This window comes from Ochotona princeps, chromosome 4 (genome assembly GCF_030435755.1).
Source record: "Ochotona princeps isolate mOchPri1 chromosome 4, mOchPri1.hap1, whole genome shotgun sequence".
NCBI classification, from domain to species: Eukaryota; Metazoa; Chordata; class Mammalia; order Lagomorpha; family Ochotonidae; genus Ochotona; species Ochotona princeps.
Window position 1 is genome coordinate 63,239,977 of NC_080835.1, and position 22,771 is coordinate 63,262,747.

Genomic DNA, 22,771 nt, shown 5'->3' on the forward strand with positions numbered 1-22,771 from the left:
TTGGGCCATCCTTTGCTGTCTTATCAAGCACTTTAGCAGGAAGCCAGATCAGAAGCAGAGTAACTGGAGATTGCACTCTGATACAGAGCCCTTATTTTTCAAGGGACAACTCAACCTCTGTGACACAATGCCGACTCTGGCAATTACCTTGTAGTGTGATGTTAGGGCACTGACATCTAAAACATTACCTCTAAAGCAAACCTTTTTCCACTTCAGAAACTCCTTACTTTGATTAAAAGTGCTGGTCTTTGTCAGGATGTATAGAGAGTAATTCTCTAATTTTTTAGAAATCATCGAAAGTGTGAGTTATTTTAACAGAAAGCCTACATAATATGAGAGGTAGGACCTTGGAAGTTATCTGATTCCCAATTTATTGCAATGTTCTCATGCATGTTATAAACTAGATGGTAAGGACCACCCAGACTGCAAGTAAGGAAGGCACAAACATGCTTGGAGTTGTTTTTTCAGAAAAGTGTTTCAGTTTGGACTCAAGTTTCAGTAAATTAACCATTAAGAAAAGGAAAGGAACATTCACCCATATAGGATTGGGCTATTTTTTTAAAAAGTCAAGTACTTTTCAGCGTGGAATGAATATCATATCCTTTTGAAGGAAAAAGGAGGAGGCCATGAGGCAGCTTAAGGTTGCAACATGGGGAACAATCAGAGGGGGAAATAATTAGGAAGCTTGGAATACAACTAAGTAAGTAACTGCCATTATTGTCAGAGGCTTGGGCTGACTCATCTGTAACCAACTAGTCAAAACCAAAAGATACTGGGACTAGTCCTCAGAGAAATACTGTTGAAAGAAGAGAATACAAAAGAAAGAAATTAGAAGATCAGTTCACTGTCCATCTCCTTAAGTCCAAAGAAGTGCCAATAATATGGGCACTTTTAACCCATAATATGGGCACTTTTTTTTTAACCCCCGAGTCAGTAGAGTGGCTGCTAGACTTTCAGTGTTGCCTACTGTGTGCACTCTTCTTTCATTGAACACGTCTCCTCAAGTAGAAAAGGGTTTGGCATCATGGAAAAGGCCAACTCATCCCTATAATCAAGGTACACTGATTCCAGCCCTGTCTTCTACACAAACCAATGGGTGTTGCAGTCCAGCCCAATCATGCCCACCACACATTCAGCCCTCACACAAACTAGTGGGAGCTGCAGCCTAATCAGAGAAACCCACAAAAATCCCCACCAGTCCCACCCCCTGCCCTGGTTCCTGTGCCTGTCAGTATGTACAGCAGATTGGTCCAGTCTGTCCTACATCCCATTCAGCTCTCATACATGTCAATGGGCATTAAAGCCTAATTCAATCCAACCAGTCCTACTATCCAGCGCACACACACAGGCTGGTGGGTGCCACTCTATGCAGCCAAGCCTGCCCCAGTCCTGGTGGTCATGTTCACTAGTGGGAGTGTAACCCAAGAGCGAGGCAACACCCATTAGTTTGTGTAGAAGACAGGGCTGGAGGAAAACTGACCCAGCAATTGCAACCATCAGCATATGCATAAGCTGATTGGGGCAATGGATTGTGCTGGACCCTGTACTGGCAAGCACATATAAGAATCAGGTCTGGGCCCGGCACAATAGCATAAGTGGTTAAAGTCCTCACCTTGCACATGCCGGGATCCCATACGGTTGCTGGTTCTAATCCCGGCGGCCCTGCTTCCCATCCAGCTCCCTGCTATGGCCTGGGAAAGCAGTGCAGGACGGCCCAAAGCCTTGGGACCCTGCACTTGTGTGGGAGACCTGGAAGAGCTCCTGGCTCCTGGCTTCGGATTGGCTCAGCTCCAGCCGTTGTGGTCCCTTGGGGAGTGACCCATTGGACGGAAGATCTTCCTCTCTGTCTCTGCTCCTCTCTGTATATCTGTATTTCCAATTTAAAAAAATCTTTTAAAAAAAAGAATCAGGTCTGGGATCACCTCAGACAAAGTTTCTTTGGGGATCCTTCCAACTGAACTGCTGATCTCAGAACCCCAACCATGAAGAGAATTGCAGGTTCCATGGTCTGACCGTGGAGTGCATGTGTCAAAGCTGAGCCTCCTCAGTAGCTCAGATGGAACAGTGGACAGCAATCCAGGCACACATGGAGGATACGGCAGTCTATTGGAGCCTGCACAGGACACCTGGTACCACAACAGAGGACGGAGGACAGAACAAATCGATCAACCACCCCAGCCACGTGTTGGCAGTAAAAAATATGGACAGAGACTCTAAGGTGGACTATGTCAGCCAATGGATTCTGGAGAGATCTCATCGTACTTGGAATGATGAGATTGGCAGCAATTCAGAACTGTTGAACTACTGAAACACCATGAGCAGTATTCTGCGAGCATGCCCCACATCAGGGAGCCTGGGATGGTTGAAAGACTGGGTGGGGCGTCTTCCTTTATCTCACCCCTTCTTCCAGATACAGCAAGGATAAAAGAGAAATGAAAACAATGGTCTTACCCACTTTCCTGTTGCCCTTGACCCTCTGCACCCTATTCAAATATGTAAAGATCATCAAAATAAAAATAATAATAATAAAAGATACACTGAGCCTTGTCTACAGGAAAAGGGGTCCTGGGCTGTATGGAAAGGACTTTTTGTGCCATTATTTTGGCTCAGCTATGGTCTCTGGATGGTTTTATGTTTGATAATTATTTTGGGGAGAGGGACACAATGTGGTATAGATGAGTTCATGCACCAGTGCCAGTCCATGGACTGCCTGTCATTGGCTCATAGTCAAACAACTACAGAAATTGCGACTGTGTTAGGAAACATTTACAGCAATCTGCAAAGACATCGTAACACATAGTTAATGGGGTTGTATTTTGCATGACATTGCTTTCAGCATGTCCTGCTTATAATTTCAAAATGGTATCAATCTGTGATGCATATAAACAAATCTGGTCCTACACTACAAATAGATGTACTAATCTAGCCAATACTGCTCGGCTAGAAGTCAGTAAGCAGAATGTGTGTAATTCTCCCTTTGACACCCTAAAAATCTTATTGTCTGATACTTTATGCATAGCTCTTTGCTTTCTCATACTACGGTTACAAAGATGAGCTCAGGAAGAATGCAGATAGCTGCTACTGCTGAACACTATACTGGATAGTTATATACCTGTGTTATAACTGTTCATGACTTAGGCCCCGCAGAATTTTGCCCCCAGCAGAAAGGATCTTGGAACAGAGCCTCTTAGAATGGCTCCTCCAGAAACTGTAATAGCCAGTTACTATTGCCTCACAATCCCCAACTTCTGACTTCTGGCTAAGAAAACATTGACAAGCATTGAGTCATTCTACTCAAATGCACTTAGTCTAAAAGTACAGGTCCTAAAATACACTCAACACACCCAGTTTACAAAGGTTAAACCATGAATGAGAAACATTGCAGGAACATGATATTAAGTAAACTGGTAGCTTTTGACACAGAGAGGAGGAAGTAAAAACAGCTCTATTGTTCTGTCTGGTTGCCACCTGTACCAGCTGGGTCTTTAATATGCCAAAGAATGCTGTGTACATTGAACATCTTTTTTTAAGCAAAGACTTAGGCAGAGAGACTGACAAACATTTACTGATCTTCCATTCATGGGTCCACTCTCCAAATGACTGTAACTGCTTGAGTTAGGGCCAGGCCAAAGTCAGGAACCCAGAACTCACATGGATCTCCCAAGTGGATGGCTGGGACTCAAGTGATTGGGTCACTATCTTCTTTCTTAAGCACATAAAAACGGAAGCTAGATCAGAAGTGGAGTATTCAGGATTCAAGTCAGCACTCCAATATGGGATGCTGGGATTGCAAGTAGTAACTTAACCCACTGCACAGTTCGCTGACATCTTTATTCTTGCTTTCTCAACTACATTTCATCTAGATAATAATTACATAATTATGATATCACCTGGAAATTGCCAGCTTTCCTTCCTCCTGAAGAAATTGCTAACATGATTTGCATGCCTTCTTTTCATTAATTTTATGCCATCCCAGTAAGGCAATGTTGTTCTGATTTACACCTAAGACCTGAAAACTTGTCCAAGATCACACAAGAAATGTGGAAAACAGTGAACATCAGAATTGTTAAAGATGTAGTATCATCAGTCTCAAGTTGAAGAACATGGCAGAACACCCAGCAGCCCTATGGAGTCATGAGAGAAATGTGTTGACTTTGAGAGTAGTGGTACTTATGTCCTTCCATCCCTGGAGACAGAATGAAGTCTTAGAAGAAGGTTGTGAAGTCAAATGCATGTTATTTAACTTCTTGGTGTTGTAAATTTCTTTTTTCTTCCTTTGTTGATTTTGTATCATGACTTTTCATTTAAGGGGAAGTACAGTAGTTGTGTAATGGAGACTGTCATATCTAGTAACATGTCATTTAACTTCAGGCATTGTAAATTTCTATTTGTTGATTTTGTATCATGACTTTTCATTTAAGGGGATGTACAGTAGTTGTGTAATGGAGACTGTCATATCTAGTAACATGTGACTTAACTTCATGGCATTGTAAATTTCCTCTTTTCTTTCTATTGTTGATTTTGAAACATGACTTTTCATTTAAGGGGATGTACAGTAGCTGTGAAATGGAGACTAACATTCAGATGTGAGGATGTAGTGTGGTATGCCTTTCTGCTTCCAGACAAAAATGGACTTATGAAACGGTTTACTATATCTTGACAATAGGATTCTGGACTCTCTGCCATTGTCCATGCCCGCAATGATGGACATATGACTGTATATGAAGAACTATATGTTAGTAATGATATAGAGGAACTGGGGGGGAGGGAACTGGGGAGGGGATAAGGGAATATGAAACTGTACTATAAAACAATAATAATAGTAATAAAATGTATTAAAAAACAAATGCAGATAAAAATGTGTAATGAGCTATGGTAGTCTCTGATCCCCCTCCAAGTCTTACTCCTTCTTGCCTCAGCTGATCAGTACCCTCATGCTTCATGCCCATCATATCTGGCTCTAACGAGCTGCTTTTAGCTCCCTGGTAAATCTAGACAACTGTTGTTTCTCTCAGTGTCTCTACTATTTCACGTTTTATCTTTCTTTAGGAAAGGAAGGCCTTTACTCCACTAGAGAGACTATAAGACCCTGGTAATTGGGAAAAGATTAGTGTTTCTCACACCCTTTCTTGGATTTCATAAAATATCTGTGTGTTTTTCAGACTTTTCCTATTGAGCTTTTGTTATGAGTTTTTGGACTATTTTAAGAATTCTACATTTACCAGGCAAATAAATTCTTAGAACTCCTATGACTAATATTATTTCCCTTTTGAACCTGAGAAAATAAGAGTCCAACGTCACAGTATCAATTAACAGCTCATCCCAGATTGTTTCAACACTTCCCTTTGTCTGTAACACCAATCAGGCACTTTTTCTCATAGCTTGCCATTCTGTGTGTACAACACACCCAGCGCCAAAACCACATGCAATTGCTCTCCCTTACCTTGGCCACACTGGTGTCACATCCTCTTCTTGCTGTTCTATAATACCAGCTGGTTCTGGGGGAAGCAAAGCATCTTTGTTGACATTATTCACCCAGCTTTCCTTTTCCCCCCTTGTTCCATTCTTACTCTGCTCAGCTGAAACAGGAAATGATAGACACAGGAGCGTTACCTCTCACCTTCATGATTATCACCCTTCTGGCCTCTATCATTGAAGGCTTAAATCTGGACCCTAGGCCTTCTGAATGCCACGATCACCACTGAGTCTAAATACTTGAGATAAGAACCACATCTATGACAGCAATTAGCAGAACCCCACAACATTATTTTTCTCCCAAGCTGAGTCTGTGGAGAGTGCAGGAGTGTCCTTACAAGTACAGGTTACTCCAGAATCAACTAAAGCACAATTCAGTCTGCCTCTAGGTTAACCTGACCTGAATTCAGATTGGGACTGAACGTGCATAACCAGGATAGGACATTCTCATCGGAACAGAAGCACCATGTTTAATAAAAATCTACTAAACACAGACAATGTGCCCAACACAGGGTTTGCTCTGGAATTCAAAGGGACACAAAAGGTTCCAGGATGTCTCTCTCCACATCCCCACAACATACACATTCAAATCCTGCATACTCCTTGATATTCAGATGTCAGATGATATTCAGATGCTAGAGTCCCCTCTGTGCTACCTCATCAGAGAACAATGCTTTGTCTATGGACACCTGAGACTTTTCTTTACCTGAACTTCTCACATATTCAGCATCAACTGAATGATAATTAGCTCCCAAGCACTGGTCTGAGGTCTTTGCATGCATTATTCCATGGGGTGGGAGATTCAAGTTTATATATTTGGTAACTGAGAATCAAAGAATTGGAGAAACCTGCCCAAAGCCATATAGGTAGCCAGTAAAGTGCCAAAAATACTTTCATCAGTGTTAAGAAGATAGGACAATACTAGGGTTCCCAATTTCCAAATACACCAAGGGTTGTATCCACTACAGGTCCTTTTACACACAAGTTATTTCCTCACCTCAGTGGCAAAACAGAGTCCATAGTACAAACAAGTACCCCCTCAAGATTTCTGAAGGTCTGAGTGCATTTGAAAAGCAAGAGTGCTTGCATCCTAAGCAATTTTTATTGGCAATGTGAGTGGCAGTAAGTGACACTTTGAAATCCAGCTCTGTCGTTTGCCAATTATACGCTTCTCAGGCAAGTTACTTCTCTAAGTTTTACATAATCCACGTACAGAATAAGGAAAATCACACCCACCTAATGGCATTTCTACGACAACTAGAAATCATACAGAGTAAATGTCTACCACACTTTAATGCCTGATAGTTATTTGCTTTTATTGAATACAGGCCAGATCTAGACAGGCGATTTCATCAACTAATCCAGAAACTAAATAGGAGGTGTGAGTAAATGTTGGATGAACTCTTAAAATACTTAAGAAGCCCTAAAAATATTTCCCTTATAGTCCTCTAAGTAATGTCTTTGTTTAACTGAAACAATGCCAAATATTAATATCATTGTATAGGGGGGAAGAGGAGTTGTAGCAGCACAACAGGCTAATCCTATCTGTGATGCCAGTACCCCTCATGGGCCCTGGTTTGTATCCAAGCTGCTCAACTTCTCACACAGTTCCACAATTATGGCCTGAGAAGGCAATGGAGGATGTCTCAGGTCCTCGAGACCCTGCATACACATGGGACACCTGGAAGAATCTCTTGGCTCCTGGCTTCACATCAGCTCAGCTCTGGCCATTGTGACCATTCAGGGAGTGAACCAGTAGATGGCAGACCTTTATCTGTCTCTCCTTTCTCTAGAAAATCTGCCTTTCAATATATAGATTGCACAGGAAAGCTGACCTCTTTGCCTAAATTCTTTACCTTTCTTAGCAGGTTATGAATCGTCAAAATTAAAAGCCAAGGAAGAGGTGGTAGATTCCTTACAAATCCCAACTATCTATGCTACTGTAACTATTCATGGCACCCACTGAATTTTGCATTTTTCTCTACTCCTCTGTGAAGTACATAGTCCTGTCCTCAATTTGTTGGAATCCAGAACAGAGTGACATTGAGCTAGAATATATATCCAAATGATTTCTGTAATGACTGTGACACTCATCCCTTCTCCCAATTCTTTCTTCCTACATGAGTGCTGGTGTTAAGAACAGTGACCAAGTCAACTCACCTGCTGCCTGGAGCCTCTTCTTTCTCATGGATGCTCTAATGAGATCTGCACCATGGATTTTGTCTCTGTGTCTTTTTGCCTTGGCTTCGTAAAACCATTGGCCACTCATATTCTTTAGTTGTTGATCATCCTTAATTTTTTCAGGCAAATGTCTACAAAAGGAGAAGAGTTTTGCTTTGCTGAGAACCACGATAAATAAATGAGCTCATTGTGACACTGTCTTAAGAAATTTATAAACATACAGCCAAAATGAAGCTCTAAGGCCTTAGAAGACCCCACAAACCTCCCAGAGGATAAACAAATCTATATTCCCTTTGACTGAAAGTGAGAGAAGTCAAAGCCAACACACTTAAAAAAATTCAAATATTTAATGCATAGTGCCCAGATGATACTTGAAATTTCTCAAAAGCAGATGTATCTTGACTTTAGTCTTCTGTGCCCACTTTTCAAAGGCAAATATTGCACGAAGGGATTACACAATAAACTGCTGTAAGTCTTGGTCTCTTTTTCTGTAAAAGGGGATTAATCATAATGATCCAAGTCTGGATGGCAAAGGATTAAATAAAGTAATGCATATAAACACGCCTCTGCAGCATATGCCCAGTGCCTAGTAAACACTAAATAACCAGTGGGGTAGTTATCAGTTCATCAGGACTTTCCAAGTTGGAGACATGAGTTTGTCAGAGCCTTTTCTGGAAAACTATGAGGGAAGGAAACATGATGTCCCTGGTATCAAAGGAAATGCACACAGAAAAGATAGGTTGGAATCGGAAGATTATAAGAAGATGGGATGTGCACGGAAGTTCCATTTGTGCAGATACTACTATTAAGAATTTTACAGTCTTTTCATGCTCAATGGCAAAATTAAGACCTAAATAACAAACCAAATACTGCCCTCATGCAGCTTCCCCAATTTGCACTGGCTGGAAAAATATTGTTCTGATTGACATGCATTTCAGCCTCAGCATCTCTGAATATCTCACAAAATCTGTCTCTTCTAATTCACAGAGAAGTACTTAAAACTGTCAAATGAAACTCACAAAATCATTCTTACTTATAGAGATGTACTTAGAACAGTATGAAATGACAACCTTAAAGAAACTTTTAACTCACAGAAGATAATGTCCTTCATAAATCCCAGGGGAATCTTATAATTGTCATTTAAGCTAACATGCACACTTTCTAAGGGAGAAAATCTAAGTGTTTTAGCCAGAGAAGGCAAACAGGCTAAGGCAGTAGCAGGGCTGTGAGGACTATGCACAGGCATACACAGCAGACAGGAAATATGGAGGGATGAGTGAAAGGAGTTAGCAAACAGTCATCTCAGGTCTGGCCAGGATGTCTCACGTCTCCCAAGCATGCTTGGAGAGTGTCCTTCCACCAAGAGTAAACTAACTTCCAGAACTTCCTTTCCTCTCTCAATAAACTAGGAAAATGTGACCCTATCCCAAATATGCCCAGTCACAACCCCTGGGTGCACATTTTCATGAATGTCCATCTCCAAATTCAGATAGGGACAATGTCACATTTCACAGTTCTTACTAAATGTTTCAAATCTTTTTCTCATTGCCTAAGCTTTTTAAACAGAACAAGCAGTCCTGCTGGCCTGCTCATATTGTTTTGCTTTCACTTCTCAGAAGGACAAAGCTTATGTTTAATTCCAGAAGAGAACAGTATTTCCACCTTCCCCTGGTCACACAATAAGTATCTGGGGATAGGGCCTATATTCATTACATCATTTCTTAGTTTTGGAAAAGAGCATTTATTCAGTGCTTTCAGACTGAAGGGTTATCAGATCAGGCCCCTCCTCACCTGACTTCAGATTTATTTTCTAACACTTACTCCCATGTGGTATTATTTGTCAGCACATTTAACTTCCTATTTTTCTCCAACTGCTCTTTTATAGTTTCTCTAGAACACGGGCAGGAATGTGTGACAGAAAGACAATGGACTTGGAAGTCTCCCAGCATTAGGTCCACATCCCAGTTTTTTTGTTTTGTTTTTTGTTTTTTAAAATATTTTATTATTATTGGAAAGCCGGATATACAGAGAGGAGGAGAGACAGAGAGGAAGATCTTCCGTCCGATGATTCATTTCCCAAGTGAGCTGCAACGGCCGGTGTGCGCCGATCCAAAGCCGGGAACCTGGAACCTCTTCCGGGTCTCCCACATGGGTACAGGGTCCCAAAGCCTTGGGCCATCCTCAACTGCTTTCCCAGGCCACAAGCAGGGAGCTGGATGGGAAGTGGAGCTGCCGGGATTAGAACCGGCGCCCATATGGGATCCCGGGGCGTTCAAGGCGAGGACTTTGGCCACTAGGCCATGTCGCTGGGCCCTACATCCCAGTTTTTTTAAAAAATATTTCATTTTGAATTTTGAATTGTGTGGTACAATTTTGTGTAGGCTGGGATTCCCCCCAAACTCCCACTTCCTGTCAGATTTTTCCCATTTTGTTACAATAGTGTAGTCCTTGATAAGGAATCATAATTCTATCAGTCTCTTGTTTAAGTGTACCCCGACACTGATGGTACAGACAATGTCAGTCGGTCCAGCATCCCATTGGCTACATATGTCCAACAGTTTCATTGGGATTCCATCTTTCATCTGGATGCAGGGATGCATGTTCCATTATACCTCCATGTCTGTATATGATAGACCCCAGTACTCCATCACTATACATTACTGTAAGTGAGAAGCCATAAGACAAGGTCAATAAGTGGTATGAGTTAGAACAGTCACAACAACAATAACATGAACATCAACAACAAATTACAGTATCATAAAAAAAAGCGCCACTGAGTAACCAATACATAAGTGACAAAAAGCAAACACAGAAGTCTCTTGGGAAAAATGATGCTATCGTATAATTCATGAGCCTGTGAAGAATTTCACTAGAGAAAAGAGATTATTTGGAATGAATCAAACTGAAATAAAATACATCAAAACACATGGGATACAGCCAAAAAAGCAAACAATCAAAAAACAGTATGGATTGGAGTAGTGGAGTTACTTTTTCCATGTTGGTTTCCTTATATGAGAGAGAATATATGGTATTTGTTCTTTTGTGATTGACCCATTTCACTGAACATAATCGTTTCTAGTTGGGACCACCTGGTTGTAAATAGAATAATTTCATTCTTCTTAATAGCTCTTCTTAATAGCTGAGTAATATTCCAGTTTCTTTAAGTACTCTTCCTTGGACACACATCTGGATTGTTTCCATGTCTTTGCTATTATAGATTGTGCTGCTGCAAATATAGGATTACAGATCCCCTTCTCACATGTAGATTTCACTTCTATTGGGTATATTCCTAGGAGCAGGAGAGGGGCTTGTTAATTTGCAATTTTCCAAGCACTCTCCATACTGATTTCCAAAGTGGTTATACTAGCCTACACTCCGACCAGAAGTGAAGGAGGATGCCTTTCTCCCCACATCTACGCCAGCAGATGTTGTTAGTTGAATTCTGAAAGTGGGCCAGTCTCACTGGAGTTAGATGATACCTCAACGTGGTTTTCATTTGTATCTCTCTTGAGGCTAGAGAGCCTGAGCATCTTTTCATATGTCTGTTAGCCATTTGCACATCCCAGTTTTCAACCTTCCTGGAGGTGACTTGGGGCTGGTAACAGAACTCCTCCAAGCTTCAGAATCCTTGTTTGCAAAGACAGGGAGAAGTAAAACCTACCTTGTAGAACTTCTGAGATGATTAATGGAGGTGTTTACCTGAAAGTCTTTAACAGTATTTGGATCTTGGTGAGAAGCCAATAAATGCCAAGTTCCTTGGGATATGTTCCCAGGCTTCTCTGTCCAACATGCCATTCCCCAACCTTCATACTTTATGAGGGCAGCTCTTTCACCCTTTTCTAAGCTCCCATAGCACATCCACTTTAGAACATATCACACCATGTTCCAGTGATCTATTTACACATTTGTTTCATCCACTAATCTGTGGACTCCGCAAATTCCTCGAAGGTGGGGATTATATTTTAATCATCTTTATAATGCCAACAACTGACCTAGAGCCTGGCACAGAGCAGATACCCAATAACTGTTTCTTGAATGAATAAATCAATGAATAAATAAATGCTCAGCAGTCAGCCATGTCTGAGTGGCGCAAGAGATAAAGAAGATCCTGTCATTGCTGAGGGTAAGTGAGCCATACCCCATGGCCATGGCCAGGTCTTATCCTGCTGGTGCAGGACTTGCTCCTCTCTTGTCAGTATAGGAAAAAGCATCATAAAATACAGTGTTCATCAACACTTTTGTTGCAGGAGACCAGAAAGCCTCATAGCGAAGCACATCTCCATGAGATTGTTCTTATTGCCAGCTAAAAAGCCTCTTCATAGGGTTCTTGATCTGCTCCTTTTAAAAATAATCTTGCAGATGTTGGACTTTCTACCATTGCGTATATCTACAAGGTCATGACACACTTAAACAGCAGAATGATGGACTTGTGACTGTTGCTGAAGGACTATACTATTGTAATAGTATAGCTGAAAATCAGTGGGAGAGGAAGAGTAGAAGGAGAAATCCCTGAGCCTATGGAACTGTAAAATGAACAAATAAGTAAAGCATTCCCCCAAGTCCCTGACCAACAGACCACAAACACAGGCTGTGAGTCAGATTCACACTTACAGCCCCTGTAAAGACTCACAACTGTTGTGATAAGGAAAGGGTGCCTGGCTCATTTGTTTGAAAAAGAGCAGGAAGTTCTTTTGGATTTAATAATTGTCATCTATACCTTTTCCAACATATTTATCACTGCTTGCTTTAATCTTCAATTTATTTTTCTATTTTACCTATAAAATTTTGTAAATTCAGGAGTAACATCAAAGTCCAAATTTTTGCAAAGATGTGGATTGTTTAAAAACAATCCTACTTAAAAAAAATTTAAAAATAAATTATAAAAATTATCCTACTATCTAGTGATGTCATTAAAATCTTCTCTTCTACCAGGCTGTGTTGATCTTTCATTTTTCCTCAAATCTGACCACATCAACCAAATTAGCATTTGATCTTCTAAATATTGTGTCATCTAGCTAAAGTGGGTAAAGGGTAAAGGGTAGATGTCTTATGACTTACATTTTTTATTCTTTGCTATTCTCCCCATGCATGCACACTGCACCAGAGAGCTGAGTACAGAAAAGCTGCTCAGGGAATATCTATGAGCCAATAGGCAGAGGTGAAGGCAGAAAATGAGCACTTATCCCATGGTCCTGCCAACCCTCCTGGTCATTCTTCATCATGCAGAACTTCTCGATCATGTTCCCATTCATCCTCCATTTTCTCTGCTAACACTTAATGGTATCCTCTTCACAATGGACCACTTAACCTTTAACATGAATCCCATTACTTAGTCCTTATAATTTCCTCATGATGTACATAAAACATAGTCACATAAAAGCAATTTTATCTTTTTGTATGTTAGAGGTTATAGCAAAACCTTGCTTGGTTACTTATTCATTCGTGTGCCAGAACTGTACCTATCATGTACCAGAAATAGGCTGGGAATTGTACCTCCCAATATTTACTTAATCCCCAGCAGCCAAGGCCAACTCCTTTCAGTATAGAATATGAGCTATTAAGAGCCAAGTCAGAAAAGCAGGGATTCCCTCAACCTATCACCTTTTATCCCTGTATGCCCATATGCACACTCCAGCTTCCAGTAATTCAGTATGATCAAAGGGTTAACATCACAGATAGGGTCTGGTTGATGTTTTCTAGTCAACTGTGGATAACAAGGTGGCTTGAAAGTTTGCTTGATTCCTTATCCAGTCCTTTTATTCTTTTAACTCATCACTACATTCTGAGCAAGATTTGGAGATTATGATTTGAACATATTCTTAGATATATGAATGAGAGATAGAAGGGACCTTGTACAATTCAAATGACCTCACTTTCTGAATACCGTGATTACAGTCCTAAGAAGGTAAGAGGTCTGCCCCCGGTCACACAGTTCCTTCCACTAGCCTGTTCTGACACAGCAACAAGCATGATTTCAGTTGCTCAGATGCCTATCACGTCTCACTCTTCCTATCAAATGACTTAGCCTCTGAGGGAGAACCTGAAAACCAACATCCATGAAAACCAAATAAACTGCAAATGCTCTTTCTAGGGGAAAACCAGGAGCAACACATGTTTCCAGTATTATGGACACATCATCAATCCCAGCAGTGTGCTGAGAGGCAACAGAGTGTGTAGCAAGTGGTGCTCTAGAGTTGGCTCAGCAAGACTTCAGTCCCACAGGGCACCTGGTCTCTTCCACACTATTCCTTCATCTGCTGTGTGGGCATGACTACACTGTTCTGAGGATGAAAGAGGTACGAGCATGTGAAGCTCCATGCACAGTGGCAGTGCTGAGATGTGTGTCAGTTCCATGCCCCTTTGCTGTGACAGAAACCAGCAGCAGAGGCCAACTGCCTGCATTTGAAAGGAATTAGCTCATAAGAAGGCAGCTAAGAATCCTAAGATGTGGTGGTGGTTGAGCTGGCATCTACTTCTAAAGTGTCTATAAGGGGGTAGGCAATGGATCTACTGCTGGTATACAGACAGACATGTGCAGCCATTTCCTGCTGGCAGTGTGACACATAGCACAGGAAATACCACCCCAAGAGTGGGTAATTTTCAAACCATAAAAGACTAAAATTACACATGTGTGTATAGTGGTATTTCCTTGTAAGGGAGGGCAGGGTGGGAGGGAGAGGGGTGCATGGTGTGTGTGTGAGAGAGAGAGAGAATGAGAGAGAGAGAGAAGAGGAGAGGAGCGGAGCGGAGCGGAGAGGAGAGGAGAGGAGAGGAGAGGAGAGGAGAGAAAGAACAGGGCTGGGATACTGAAAAAAAAAAATCCATCACCCTGATGTCTGGTCTTCTGCTATTTTGTGAAAAATCCTTACCTGGGAGTTAAAAGAAGCAGAAAAAAGTGGTCTGTAGTAATAATTAGATCCAGCACTTATGGCTACAGGCAGAGAGGCAGCAAGAAGGACACTTGTGCTGCGGCAACAGTGATCTGGAACTGTTATCTTCTCACTGTGCCTCAGAAACAGTAGAGCAAATGAATTTAAAATAAAATTTAAAAAAAAAAATTCTTAAAAAAAAAAAAAGATAATACCAAAAAAAAAAAAAAAAAAAAAAGAAACAGTAGAGCAGATATTCCCTTGGGATTGAGTCCATGTTTTAGCATTTATTATGCTTGAGTGCTTTAAGAATTGGACCCATTACTTGTAAAACACTCAGTTTTCTTATCCATCACTAACATATAAATTAAATCATCTGCAAAGTGTCTTGAAGTAGCCTGGCTGTGAACAATTCAAAGCACTGTGTATGTCAGGAAATGCCAAATCTCACCAAGGCCATCCTGAAAAGGACTCCAAAGTAGTGTAATGTCTTGTGGGCAATACAGATTCCTTATGGATATCCTCATGGTTACCAGAGGGCCATACTCTAAAGTCCATAAGCAACTAGAATTTGAGGGAACAGTCTGGATATTAGTGGAAAGTTATGCCTTTGTAATAGTGCTTTGGTTAGCCCAACACTAATATCATAATCACATAGTTTGTGTTTCTAAGCCACCTGCAAACTAGGAGGCTTGGACTACTGGAAACCCATGTTAGAGAAACAAAATCGGGATTTAAAAAAAAATTGGAACAGATAATCCATTAAATGGACTGAGGCCATTAGATGGTAAATCCCTTCAAAGTTAGGATCATGTTCTCAGTCATCCTAGAACTCTTTTCTCAGTGTTAACAGTAGTTTTTGGTACATACAGGTAGTCAATTTTAAAAGCAATTTCCTCCTAAGAAATCAGGCTACTAACCATAGCCTTCTGTTTTTAGATGGAGTAATGATAGGGGAGTTAAAATACAGCCATCATCTGGATCTTGAGATCATTATGCTAAGTGAAACAAGCCAGATACAGAAAGACAAATATCATATATTTCCTCTCATTTGTGTAAGTTTATACAAATAATGAAATGAAAAGCATACATGCATTGAAACCTCAATTGCACCTCATAAGCACGTAAATTTCCGATGTATCAGTTAAAAAAAATGAAACTTTTCTGAATTAAAAATATAGCCATCACCTATTAAGTGCCCAAAACACTAGCAATTATTTGTCATAATTCTGACTTTAATCCTTTGCGTTTGACATTATGGTTATTCTCACTCTTCAGGTTGAAGCTCAGAGAGGCAACATTCCCAACTGACCACAAATGATTAGCACTGGGGAGATTCAAGCCCAGGTCAGTTTTCACTCTAAGATCTTTGCAGGCAAGTACTTTAGCTATGTCATGATCAAATTCTTACCATTATTTTCTCAAACAGCAGCAATGCACAAGCTGCACCAGAGCAAAAGCGCTGGACCAGGAGGTTTTCTTATCATGGTTTTGGCACAAAACTGCATGCCCCCAGGCAATCATTTTCTTTCTCTGGGTTTTACCTTCTTTATCCATAAAATGGGCCAAAAAACTTTTCTAGATCTGTCAGACCACTGCTCTGATGGAAGAGGCAAACAGCTGAGGGCCGGCCAAGGAACTTATAAACAAAAGCCCACAATCTTCGCAGAGGCAAAAGAATGCGTTCTCATTTCTCTGGCTCAGGAGCAGGACAGCCTCAAGGCCATCTCAAGGGCTTGACTTACATTAGAATTTTCTCCATGTTAGACCATTTCCTACCATTTATTCACAAAAACAAAAAAAAATATTAACAACATCTGCAACTGCTGAGCACCCTCAGAAACAACAACAAGAAGAATACTGCATAAACAATATTGTGAAGGAATTCCTAGCAGTTGTGCTCAGGTTGTACACTGGTGATGCCAAAGGGTGGACAAACATGAGGTGAGCCTTACAAGGCTCAGTTCTTGGTAGAATTGCATTGTTTGCAGTATATTTTTATTAACCAATGCAAGTGAACAAGAAAGTACCTCTGCTCAATCACAGAAGTACTAAGAAGATGTACCAGCCTGAAATTCACAGGGCCCAAGAAACACAGAGGAATGGAGGGTGAATCTCATCATAATTTAGTTAGCTGGTCAGTAGAGGTACAGACCATAGACACTTTACAACTGGAAGTGCTCAAAGATTCTTGTAGCTCCCCAATATTCAGTTCCATATCCTGAGATCAGAAGGACTCAACAAAGTACCACTTCTAGTGTTTTCTTTATAGGGTTTCCCATCTTGTCTACCAACAACATATAGGAATTTCCACTTCCCTTTATCCTGAAAGACTCAAGTAATAGTATATTTTCTCCATGCCACTCTCTTGACTTACTCCTACATGGGTGTAACTGTCTGGCTTTGCCAAATCTCAAGATTGCTGTGAATAACACAAAAGGGTGAGATTCATGAAAGAGATTTATAAACTCTGAGTGAAAGAATGAATACTAGCAAGGGGCAACAGTGAATTGATTAGAGTCAGTCTGCTGAAAACCCACTGGGCACATCACCTGCTGGGAATAGAGAATGGTATACAGAGTATTGCAAGTGACTTGGGGGAACATAATCTACCACCTACGGCCACCACCCGTCACTATCACAGAATGTGGTGTTCCCCTCACACCACAGCAATCAATTCCCTTTCCCATTGCAGGTCCTAGGTTTGTCTGTCTACTTTTGCTTCCTCAGGGAGACAAGGTAGAGTTAGTCAATGAATACCTGATATAAGGATTTGGATTCTCATTTCTGACACCTGAGATTTGTGTGGTCCTGGTCAAGTCATCTGACTTGCCTCAGAACAAATTTCCTCATAAATCAGATGAGGTAATTATATACCATATGCCCTCCAACTATACAAGAATGTGTGAGCTCATAAGAAATAATGGGCATGTTAACTCTTTGGAAGTTGTTAAATACCACCTGTATAAAACATACTATTAGTAGCCACACCAGACATTCTGTAGTGCTTGACATGAATTTCAACAAGTTGTTTTATAAAGTATTCATGTTCAACTAGTATGATGCTTGTGTCTCAGGAAATAATAGCATGACTCATAGTCCTTTTGAATAATTCCTGGGAAGGGAATCGAAGTTACTACTACTAGCTTACATTCAGAAAGCCTTCTACTACTTTCAAAGTCAAGGATTTCACAGGCAATAAAAGGCAGGCCCTGGGCTAAGCCCAGTGCTTTGGCAGTCTGGCCTAGTGCTTTCTACCACAAAGGTAAGTGAAAGTGGTAGAAATGTTGGCATAGAACATTTGGGTTCCAACCAACAAGGATAGTGTGTCAAAGTTGCCACTCCTGTTTACAGCATTCAAGCCAAATGATGAATTGGCATGGTCATCAAATACTTTCAATTTTGTTGCTTAAAACTATCCCAACATTTCTGAAAGTATGCAAAAAAGTGACCTGTTTCTTCATTTATATTCTGTTTAAAAATTTAGAAATTAAAACAATTCTAATTTGGTTCATGACATAACAACAAAAATGGATTCAATTTTTGATTCAATTTTTAAAAGTGGATTTGAACACACAGATATAGATGCATGCATTTGAATATATTATATTTTAAACTCAAAAATCTAATATGTCAAGTCAGCTTAGTTTTTAAGTCAAGATCCCATTTGTTTCCAAGGGATAAATTTTGAGACATCAAGGAGAGAAGAATTCTATCCAGGAAGTATACCTAAAATTAGATCCTCTAAGTTTAGGTTCCAAGTTAGAACCGCCACTTGTGGTTGACCGCCTCTTCCTTCCCTCAGGCCCATGGACCTCTTTGGTCACTTACCTCACCCTCTCCTCTTCAGTCTGCTTCAGAGCTGCATCCCGCTGCAGAACCTTCATGATAGCTTCTTGTTCCTCCTCGGTCAGGAAGCTTAAGTCAATCATTTTGAAAAGTGCATATAAACTTATTAGTAGTAAACACAATTCTCAGGACCAAACAACTAAGACCGTAATAAAAAAGATGAGAAGATGGAAAAATGAAATAAACAAATGCCTTATTCAGTAATGCAAGAAGTCTTGTTTTGGCTCAGCAAAGGTTCTGGGCAGCTGAGAGTAAAGTTCAAAATGTCCTTTTCCATAGCAAAGTAGTGGTTCATGAGATGACACCTGGAACAGGCTCCCAAAAAGATGCTGATACCATATTCCTTGCTGGGCAGGTTGCTTGTTCCTATAGCAGCATTCCTAGCATGTTCCCTCTTTGGACCAGTCTTAGGCACTGCTCATTCTCTCGCCACTTTCCGTCATCAACCTGATGAGATGAAGCAGCTCTAGAACATCATCTACCTGGAGAATCATGAGAAAATAAACATCAGTCAGTGAGACGAAGTTCCTGTAAGTATGACTCATTATTATATGGTGTTACAGTCTCTGAGGTCAGGAAAACCCATTTTACTTGCTTCCTAATCAAATAGCAAATAGCAATGAAACATGCTTCTATCCCATTCCAGACTGCCAAGGTGGAGAGCACACAAAAATGTGTGTCAATGCTTAATGATCCACCTGAGAGGGACAGAACTACAAAAACTTGCTCTTTCTGCAAACTCCTGGGATGCTAAAAAGTCATGTGATTCCAGTCAACACATTATCATAAATTTTATATGTTCATCTCTTCAGACAGAAACATTCCACGAGATTTTCCACTTGCTTTGTAATGATAGTATTAAGTAGAGGTACTTTGCAGAACAATGGTGGCTGCAATTTTCTCAGTGGCACCTCTAACATTTTCTTGCTGTTTGAGAATTTACTAAGCTTGTATGCACTTCATTTGGGGGAGTGAAGGGGAAGGGAATAGAGGAGAGCACTTCTTAGTATGAAAATATGAACTGAGAAAAGGAAGGGAGATAATTCCAGAACATCCACCATCCAAAGGCAGCATGTGGCTGTTTGTACATGTGCCTGACATGTGCCATGATCACGGCTTGCCCTGGGGATCCATTGCCTTTCCGGTCTGGATTCCAGAAAAAAGATGCAAGGATACTCGTAACCCAACCTTTTGAAACAAGACCATCCCAGGTGCCTTATAGAAAGTAGGAAATGAACTTCTGTCATTGGAAGTCATTGAGATTTAAGGGTCATTATACAACACTTTTGTGACAGTAGCTTGTACAGTGTAAAAGCTTTCTCTTCCAAACACACCTCTATTGTTCTGTTTGCCTGCTTAAAGTCTCTCTTAGTTGACTGTAAGTTTCCGAATGTGGGGAAACAGTGAAGAGAGTGAAGAACCTACTCAAAATACAGACCATCACCAGGAAAGAGGGTTATCTCAGTTCTTCCCTTTTTTGTTACATGGAAACTTTCTGAGATCTTAAAGGCTGGCAGGAAAATGCACTGAGGCCACAGTCTGGGAACTGTGTCTCCAATGAAGCTCAGTGCAAGATTGCTGTTGAATTCAGAAGGACTGGAACACAACAGAGAAAAAGAAAAGTACAAGGCCCAGTAGCAGTAACTGGCAGAGTTGCTAAAGAGGAAAATATTGGTTTCCACACCTTTAAGAAGTACAAATTAGCCAGTGCTTACATGCAAAAACTTCTAAGGGCTAAAAATCATCCCTTAAAATAGGTTATTAGTGACTCAAACAACAATGTTCTTATTTTATAGACAAAGGAAGAACAGGTAGAACCTTTTCCTCCTTTTTGGGTAGCCAGGAGTCACTACTCAATTATTTTGCAGACAAATCCTCTGGGGGCTATCAAAACTCTACAGTAGAAGGTGCTCACCAAACTCTCAATATTTTGTGTAATATCTAACATGAGACCTAACTATTTGAATAATTCTTTAATTCACCAGATATTCAGAAAGAGTCTGACACGGTAGCAAAGTAGTAATTATTAAACATACTCAGAGAGATTATTCCTTTGAGGAGTTTGCATATTACTAGGGAAAAATAGCAGTAAAACTAAATAAATTGAAAAGCTAAATTTTTAGAGACCACCAAAATTAAATTACATAACAAGTTGGAAAGTGATCAGAGACATGAAGAAAAACAAAGCAAGGAGGAAGAATCATGATGTGAGTGAGTAGAGGGAGTTGGTGTTTTACAGAGCACGGTCAGGGTAGGTCCCACTGGGTAGGAACAGGTGAACAAAAACCTGATATAAGATGAGGAAAGCAGCAATGCTGATATCAGAGGATCCTGAGTGGGAGTGTTCCTGACTGTTCAGGAAACAGCAAGTGGACCAGCGTTGGCACAGCAGCACACACCCAAGAAACAGAAAGAAGTAAGGTCAGAAAGGAAGTAAGTCAGGCTCTATTAGGCTAACTAAGAACCGTAAGGTTTCTGGCATTTTCCTCAGAGATGGAGCAGCAGCAACAACAAGGAAAAAAAACAAGCCAAACAAAAAAAAAGGAACTAAATATTTACTGGATACCTTCCACCTGTCTGGCTCTTTATATTCATCATCTTACAGAATTCTCACTACGACAGAGATTGTATTATCTTGGTCTTTCAAATGAGAAGTGTGGGGCTCACAAAGGTATTTACCACCAAACTTCTGTGTGGTGAGAATGGTATTTGCTAATGGTTTTGTCAGAATAAGCCACCACGATGTTGACATCTCATGTAATTCTCACCTTTAGTTAGATGCCTCTAACCAAGCAGGCAGAATAAAACTATCTGTAGATCATCACTCTCTTCTTAAATGTAAAAGAATTATCAGCTCATAGCTGTCTGTCTGCATGGAGACCAATTTCAGCACTAATTGTGAGGGATGAATCTTGTCTTCTGTAGTGTCTTGCATTTTTCACAAAAGCCTCACAGCAATCTTTTTTTTTAATTATTTAACTTCATTAATTACATTGTATTATGTGACACAGTTACATAGATACTTGGGTTCTCCCACCCCTCCCCAGACTCTCCCACCATGGTGGATTCCTCCACCTTGTTGCATAACCACAGCTCAAGTTCAGTTGAGATTCCCCCATTGCAAGCATACACCAAACATAGAGTCCAGCATCTTATTGTCCAGTCAAGTTCAACGGCTTCTTAGGTATACCCTCTCTGGTCTGAAGACAGAGCTAGCAGAGTATTATCCCAGTCAATTGAAAGCTCCATCATACCATCAGCAAAAATTTACATCATTATGGAATTAATTGACATAGTAATGAGTAACCAACATGTTAAAAGTAAATGCGAGTTCCCAGCCACCTTCTGTGACCACCTCACCTATACTTCAATTTAGTTTATACACAACATATAACAGTCAAAACATAACATGTTATACATAACATCATATCATCTTAAATTAAGGCAAACATGTGGTATTTAACCTTTTGGGATTGGCTCATTTCCCTTAGCATTATGGTTTCCAGTTTGGCCCATTTGGCTACAAAGAACTGCATTTTGTTTTTTTTAATAGCTGAGTAGTATTCCATGGAGTAGATGAACCATAGCTTTCTTATCCAATCCTCTGTTGATGGGCATTTTGGTTGCTTCCATGTTTTTGCAATTACTGATTGTGCTGCTATGAGCATAGGAGTGCATGTTGGTTTCTCATAAAACAATTGTTCTGGATATATTCCTAGGAGTGCTATTGCTGGATCATACGGTATGTTGAATTTGAGTTGTTTGAATGTTCTCCATACTGATTTCCATAGAGGCTGTACCAGCCTGCAGCCCCACCAGCAGTGGAGTAGGGATCCCTTTTCCCCGCAACCTCGCCAACAAGTGTTGTTGGTGCTTTTATTCATGTGGGCCAGTCTTACTGGTGTTAGGTGGTACCTCATTGATGTTTTAATTTGGATTTCCCTTATTGCCAGGGAACTTGAGCATTTTTTCATATGTTTATTTGCCTTTTGGGTTTGTTCCTTTGTGAAGTGTTTGCCCATTTCCCGTGCCCATTTCTTGAGTGGCTTGTTTGACATTTTGGTTGTTTTGTAGCTCTTTGTATATTCTGGAGATCAGCCCTCTATCACCTATGTCGTGTGCGAAGATCTTCTCCCATTCTGTGGGTTGCCTTTTTACTTTGTTGATTGTTTCTCTAGCTGTACAGAAGCTTCTTAGTTTGATGAGGTCCCAATTGTTTATTTTGGTCTCGATTTCTACTGCATCTGGAGTCTTTTTTAGGAAGTGAGGGCCTACCCCTAAGTGTTGCAGTGTGTTTCCAACATTTTCTTCCAAAAGTTTGAAGGTTTTTGGATGTAGGTTTAGATCTGTTATCCATTTAGATCTGATCTTAGTGTATGGTGAGAGATGTGGATCTA

General features: G+C 40.5%; 1 protein-coding gene across 1 annotated transcript in view; it reads right to left on the reverse strand.

Annotated features, from left to right (window-relative positions):
• The window catches only part of SYTL2 (synaptotagmin like 2), a 175,991-nt gene that overhangs the window by 54,198 nt on the left and 99,022 nt on the right, over positions 1–22,771 (reverse strand). The window contains exons 2-4 of the mRNA XM_036493463.2: positions 18,357–18,852; positions 7,636–7,787; positions 5,444–5,579 (exon numbers count right to left, since the gene is read on the reverse strand). Coding sequence (XP_036349356.2) covers positions 5,444–5,579; positions 7,636–7,787; positions 18,357–18,457 — 389 coding nt within the window. The 5' untranslated portion in view covers positions 18,458–18,852. The remainder of the gene's footprint in view (positions 1–5,443; positions 5,580–7,635; positions 7,788–18,356; positions 18,853–22,771) is intronic.